The sequence below is a fragment of the Miniopterus natalensis genome, chromosome 10 (genome assembly GCF_054644295.1).
Source record: "Miniopterus natalensis isolate mMinNat1 chromosome 10, mMinNat1.hap1, whole genome shotgun sequence".
Lineage (NCBI taxonomy): Eukaryota > Metazoa > Chordata > Mammalia > Chiroptera > Miniopteridae > Miniopterus > Miniopterus natalensis.
In genome coordinates, this window is record NC_142090.1 from 58,248,225 (window position 1) to 58,255,242 (window position 7,018).

At 50.0% G+C, this 7,018-nt stretch overlaps 1 protein-coding gene across 1 annotated transcript; it reads left to right on the forward strand.

Annotated features, from left to right (window-relative positions):
* Positions 1–696: 696 nt before the first annotated feature.
* FZD1 (frizzled class receptor 1) lies at positions 697–5,251 on the forward strand. Its single transcript, XM_016218777.2, has one exon. The coding sequence runs from the start codon at positions 1,029–1,031 to the stop codon at positions 2,967–2,969; it is 1,941 nt and encodes a 646-aa protein (XP_016074263.2). The 5' UTR covers positions 697–1,028; the 3' UTR covers positions 2,970–5,251.
* Positions 5,252–7,018: the final 1,767 nt, after the last annotated feature.

The window sequence follows — 7,018 nt, forward strand, 5'->3', positions numbered from 1 at the left end:
CTCCTTGGGGGAAATGGCGCATCCAAAGCCCGCCAAGCCCAGCCTGAGCGCTCCAGGATTTATCAGAGCAGTCGTGGAGCCAAAACCTCCACAGACATAAACTCAAAGGAAGCCGTGCGCTCCTTAAGTCAAAGGCATCTGTTCCGATCGCCTCGCTCGGTTTGCCGTTTGTAACCAGCGTTAAGAGCAGGATTTTAAAACATGAAAATGGATAAAAGAAAAGCTAAGTCCCGCGGTCCGCCGACTCCTATTCATTATCTCCAGCAGCATATGGGACCATTCTCCTACTTGTCCTCTCCCTTTCTTCCTCAAAAGTAAAAGCAACCAAGCTTGTCCCGCTTCACAGCAAACCCACTCTTTGTGCCCGAGCCGTGCCTCCGCCGCTACTACTTCCTCCGCCTCCCGCCTCCTCCCCTCCCGCGCGCCGCGGACTCGCGCTCAGGGAAGACGGCGGCGGGCGCCCTTTGCGCCGGGAAGCCAGAGCCGCGATTGGGCGACGGTCCCTGAGCCTTCGCGCTCCGCGTCGGTTTCAAGGCTCCTCCCTCCTGGTGAAAGACAGACTGCGGGGCGCCTGGAAACCGGTCGGAGGGCGCGCGAGGGAGAGGAGAGCTAGCGAGTTGAGGGATTGACACAAATGGTCAGGCGGCGGCGGCGGAGAAGGAGGCGGAGGCGCTGGGGGGAGCCGAGGCCGCTGGGCTGCCGAGAGTTGCGCGCTCTACCCGGCCGCGGCCACTAGCGCGGCGCAGCCTGCCGGGAGCCAGCGAGCCGAGGGCCAGGAAGGCGGGACGCGACCCCGGCGCGCCCGAGCCACCCGGGCACTCGCCGCCGCCCGCGCTTCATGAATCTCAAGTTTCCGCGGCGGCGGCGGCTGCGGGACGCGGAGCGGGAGCCGGGGGAGCGGGCCGAGCGCGGCTCGGGAACGACGGAGGGCACCGGCGCGGAGATCTCCCTGGCCACAGGGGGAGCCGCCGCCCGCCGCGCCGCAGCCAACCCCAGCCGAGCGGCGCCAAGAAAGGAGCCGAAAAAGTATGGCTGAGGAGGAGGTGCCTAAGAAGTCTCGGGCCGCCGCGGCCGGCGGGAGCTGGGAACTTTGTGCCGGGGCGCTCCCGGCTGGGCCGGCGGCAGAAGGGAGCTGGGACTCTGGCCGCCGCCGCCGCCGCCCCCCAGCTGACTCCGGGCGCTTGGCGCGCTGGCTACTGCTGCTGCTTTGGCTGTTGGAGGCTCCGCTGCTGCTTGGGGTGCGGGCGCAGGCGGCGGGCCAGGGGCCTGGGCCGGGTCAGCAGCCCCCGCCGCCACCGCCTCCGCAGCAACAGAGCGGGCAGCAGTACAACGGCGAGCGGGGCATCTCCATCCCGGACCACGGCTACTGCCAGCCCATCTCCATCCCGCTGTGCACGGACATCGCGTACAACCAGACCATTATGCCCAACCTGCTGGGCCACACGAACCAGGAGGACGCGGGCCTCGAGGTGCACCAGTTCTACCCGCTGGTGAAGGTGCAGTGCTCGGCCGAGCTCAAGTTCTTCTTGTGCTCCATGTACGCGCCCGTGTGCACCGTGCTGGAGCAGGCTCTGCCGCCCTGCCGCTCCCTCTGCGAGCGCGCGCGCCAGGGCTGCGAGGCGCTCATGAACAAGTTCGGCTTCCAGTGGCCCGACACGCTCAAGTGCGAGAAGTTCCCGGTGCACGGCGCGGGCGAGCTGTGCGTGGGCCAGAACACGTCGGACAAGGGTACCCCGACGCCCTCTCTGCTGCCGGAGTTCTGGACCAGCAACCCCCAGCACAGCGGCGGGGGGCACCGCGGCGGCGGCTTCCCGGGGGGTGCCGGCGCGTCGGAGCGGGGCAAGTTCTCGTGCCCGCGCGCCCTCAAGGTGCCTTCCTACCTCAACTACCACTTCCTGGGGGAGAAGGACTGCGGCGCGCCCTGTGAGCCCACCAAGGTGTACGGGCTCATGTACTTCGGGCCCGAGGAGCTGCGCTTCTCGCGCACCTGGATCGGCATCTGGTCGGTGCTGTGCTGCGCCTCCACGCTCTTCACGGTGCTCACGTACCTGGTGGACATGCGGCGCTTCAGCTACCCCGAGCGGCCCATCATCTTCCTGTCGGGCTGCTACACGGCCGTGGCCGTGGCCTACATCGCCGGCTTCCTGCTGGAGGACCGGGTGGTGTGTAACGACAAGTTCTCCGAGGACGGGGCGCGCACCGTGGCGCAGGGCACCAAGAAAGAGGGCTGCACCATCCTCTTCATGATGCTCTACTTCTTCAGCATGGCCAGCTCCATCTGGTGGGTGATCCTGTCGCTCACCTGGTTCCTGGCGGCCGGCATGAAGTGGGGCCACGAGGCCATCGAGGCCAACTCGCAGTATTTCCACCTGGCCGCCTGGGCCGTGCCGGCCATCAAGACCATCACCATCCTGGCGCTGGGCCAGGTGGACGGCGACGTGCTGAGCGGGGTGTGCTTCGTGGGGCTCAACAACGTGGACGCGCTGCGCGGCTTCGTGCTGGCGCCGCTCTTCGTGTACCTGTTCATCGGCACGTCCTTCCTGCTGGCCGGCTTCGTGTCGCTCTTCCGCATCCGCACCATCATGAAGCACGACGGCACCAAGACGGAGAAGCTGGAGAAGCTCATGGTGCGCATCGGCGTCTTCAGCGTGCTCTACACGGTGCCCGCCACCATCGTCATCGCCTGCTACTTCTACGAGCAGGCCTTCCGGGACCAGTGGGAGCGCAGCTGGGTGGCCCAGAGCTGCAAGAGCTACGCCATCCCCTGCCCCCACCTCCAGGCGGGCGGAGGGGCGCCGCCGCACCCGCCCATGAGCCCCGACTTCACCGTCTTCATGATCAAGTACCTGATGACGCTGATCGTCGGCATCACGTCGGGCTTCTGGATCTGGTCCGGCAAGACCCTGAACTCCTGGAGGAAGTTTTACACGAGACTCACCAACAGCAAACAGGGGGAGACCACCGTCTGAGACCTGGGGGCTCGCCCAGCCGGGTCCCAGCCACCCTCAGAACTTTTCCCCGTGGAGTCCTGGCCCGCCCCCGTTGCTCCATGCTTCCTCACTAGACACTTTCCTCTGCAGGCTTCTTTTTAACAACAGAGCTCCTGCAAAAGCTTCCGTCCCTGGGGGCAAACGGACTCGAGGCCCCAACTGCCTGAGGGGGGGATGGACCGACCTCTCTCGCTGGTACCAGGACTGTACGCTTTTATGATTGTAAATAGCCTGTGTAAGATTTTTGTAAGTATATTTGTATTTAAATGACGACCGATCACGCGTTTTCTGATCCTTTCCTTCCTTTTTTTTTTTTTTTGGTTTAAATTTAAATTTGAATTATTTAGGGCGGTTTAACCATTGGAGGCTTTTCCTTCTGGCCCTCTTCGGAGGACTGCAGAGATAAAACCCGAGCGCGCCGGCCCGGTGCGCCCCTCCCGCCGCGCGTGGGTGGGGTGCGTCCAGCGCTGCACCGGCCTGGTCACTTTCCACCCCCTCTTTCCGCTCCCTCCCTCCCTCCCTCTCCTCGCTTGAGTTTGGAGATCTTAAGGTACTGAACTACTTTACTTAAAGCTTTCAAGTCTGCCCTTGTCGGGGCCAGATTTCCAAGGCCTGCCCCTTTGACTTCCCGCAGCTGAATTTTTCACTGTTGAGAACCTTCCCCCGAGCTTCAAGGAGGCCCACGTAAGTTGCTGCCGCAGCCCCAGGCTCCCTCCGCCCTGGCCTCGGACTCCCCGACACTCCCTCCTTCCACCTCAGTCTTAGAGGGTGAGTGGGAGACCCAATGCCAAACTTTTTAAAGTCTAATTTTTGGTGGATGAGCTCATTTCATTCTCGAGCGTCTAAAACCTGGTATGAGTTTGGCCGGCGTCATGGAAAGATGCGGTTACTGAGATTTGGGAAGAGGCATGAAGCTGTGCGCGGGTTGGGAGAGACTGGAGCTGGGGGTTGTAAAGTGTTCATTCTAATTGTATACTGATGCCTGGCAACCTGCCTGTAGGACTGAGACAGTCCGGGTTGAGATGTTAGCGTGCTGTGGAATGGAAACGTTGAGGTCACCTGGAGAGCTTTGTCAAGGAGTTGCTCTTTGCTTTCCTTAGCAGGACTGCAGAACGTAAACTGCATTTGAAAACTTGAAGGAGATTTCAGTGTAATGGACTTCCCCAAAATGAAGTGCTACTTTCTGATTTTTTTAATCAAATAATAATTAGACATATATCAGAAACTTTAAAATGTAAAAGTTGTACTTTCAACATATTGCAACTCTTATTCAGCAACACATTCTGAGGGAGGAACAATCCACATCATTAATAACAACCTGGTAAGATGCCAGGAGGTAAAGGAGGTGGAATAATTGATGGGATTAGCTCCTGAAAGAAACAAAATATGGGCATGCATGCTAAAGGGAAACTGTGCAGGTCTGCTGCGTTAAATCCTGTGTGCTCCTTTTTGGATTTACAGAAATGTTATCAAATGTAAATCTTTCAAAGCCATTTAAAAATATTCACTTTAGTTCTCTGTGAAAAAGATGAGAAAAGCAATCCTCCTGATTGTATTGTAAACTTTAAGAGTTTATCAAAATGCCGGTACTTAGGACCTAAATTTATCTATGTCTGTCATACCCTAAAAATGACAATGGTCTTTGAATTTGGTATGCATTTATTCTGTTCACTATCACAAAATCATCTATATTTATAGAGGAATAGAAGTTTATATATATATATATATAATACCATATTTTTAATTTCGCAAATAAAAAAAAATCAAAGTTTTGTACAAAATTATATGGTTTCTGTGCCTGAAAATAATAGAGTTGAAACTGTCTAAACTATGAACTATCTTTGCATTTTATAGTATCTTGTGGCCAGTCCCACAGTATATAAATTCAGGAATTCAATGAAAAAGCCTATCTTTAAACCTTCGTACCCATCCTTCCAAAGACTTATCCTACTTGCATTGTGATTGACATTGTGAAGTCCCTAGAAAAGATCTGCTTGCAGAACAGTAACAATATAAAATAGAAGTTTGAAAATTATTTCTTTACCCAAAGAAGGTTATTAAAAAGAGAACTCTAATTTTAATATTAAAATTTTTTTTTGTTTTGAGGGGTAAATTTACATGACTTTTTATAACATGGAGGTTTATTTTTAAATCATCAGCCATCACCTTTGTCACAATTTTTATGAGGTATTGTCTTATATTTTCCATAATCTTGGATATTCCAAAACCATAAACAGGTATTCAATAAACGGTTAACTGACTGTGTTTATAAGCATTTTAAGCAGCAGTAGGGTGTATAAGTTTGTTTTGTTGTTTTGCTTCTGAAGACTCCATTTTTATTTTGTTCTAGGAACATTCTCCAGAGGCATTATCTAGTTGGTCTACTCTTAGTCAGAATTTATATACATGCATATATGTAGAATATATATATTTATATATATATATACACACACACATACATATCTATATATACACATATGTATATATATATATACACATTAATTTTTATAAAATAGAGATGCAAAGTTTACTTATACATTTTACAATATGGAAATAAGGTTATGAGAAACAGAAAATGCCAGATGAAAAACCTTAAATACCTTTAAAAAACAAGTCTCTTATTCCTTTACAGACTAAAAATATCTTTATTAAATTTTCCATGAAAACACTGTGTAATAAAATGACAAGCGGCTAAAATGAAGACCATTGATACAATAGACTTACTTTCATGGTTATAAGGCAATTGTCTTATGTCAATATTTTAAGGCAAACGAAAAAGTTAAATCTAATTGAAAATACAGCATTCAGTTTTAAGTACCAAGATGGAATTTTATGTTCTTTTTTTCTTTGTTACATTAATCTAATATAATAGATATCTGAAAAGGTTTTATTGTATAGACACACAAAAAATAGCAATTCTTATACCAAATTAAAACACGTCTCCTCACAAGATAATTTGATCAGATAATTTCTGGGGGGGAAAAATTAAGATTATTCTTCTCTATCCATGGAATAAATATAAAGCATTCATATTGTGGGTGTCCTTAAAATGATGTAACTACAAATTTGTTGCAGAAAGGTTTTACAGTGTTAGATTTAAATAGCTTTAAAAGACATTTTTAAGTAGGCACCAGGCTTTGTGTTTAGAAAACAACTTATTTTAAATTATGTAGAATATAGAAAGGCAGTGTATTATTTTGTTTCTTTCAATACTGGTGGCAAAATAAGACGTGCCTGGAAAATTGTAAAGCTACTGGGAATATGGTACCATTAACATGCTGTTTCCATGATAAACCCTATTTTCAGATGGTTTGGTTTGCCTATCAATGGGAGTCAATTTCCCCCCTCACGGTGTGCTGAATTCAACTTTTATACATAGTATAAAAGCCTTCTGATGCTCTCTTTTTTTAAAAGCCAATTTTAACTTGAACTTTGTCGGGGAAGAAAGTAATATTTTTAATCTCAAAGCCAGCCAGTGTCAAACATATGCAAAACAGCTGGACCAGATTTTTCAGTTTGTCTGGGGTAGTCACTTGTTAGCCTGAGTTTACATATTCGGTCCTTTTGTCTCCAGTGAGCACCGAAGCCTTCCTGTAGTTGCATCATTTCTGAAGTCTAGCATTTTACTAGGAAAGGAGACCACAGTGAAGAGTTGGTAGCCAATTAAGAAAAAAATTGCCTAAACCATAAACCATTTCAGGACCTGGATGGTTTCCAATCACTTTCCCTGATATCATGTTTCAATCTTGGTACACTTTTGTTTTTTTAAAATATGCCATGTTTTCAGTGTGTGTGTTTGGGTTCAACTTCAGCTACTCTAACTTTTATTGCTTTCTAATCCATCTATTGGCTGTGGGCCACATTTTATGTAATGTACATGCAGTTAATTGAAACCAGTGGTATGACACTGAGTATCTCTGACATTTCTGATTATAATATTCTGCGTATCTGGGGCCTGAGAGATAAGACTCAAAATGTGCTCATTACCTATGTCTTGGGCTGGACACGAGTCATATAGTTATTGAATA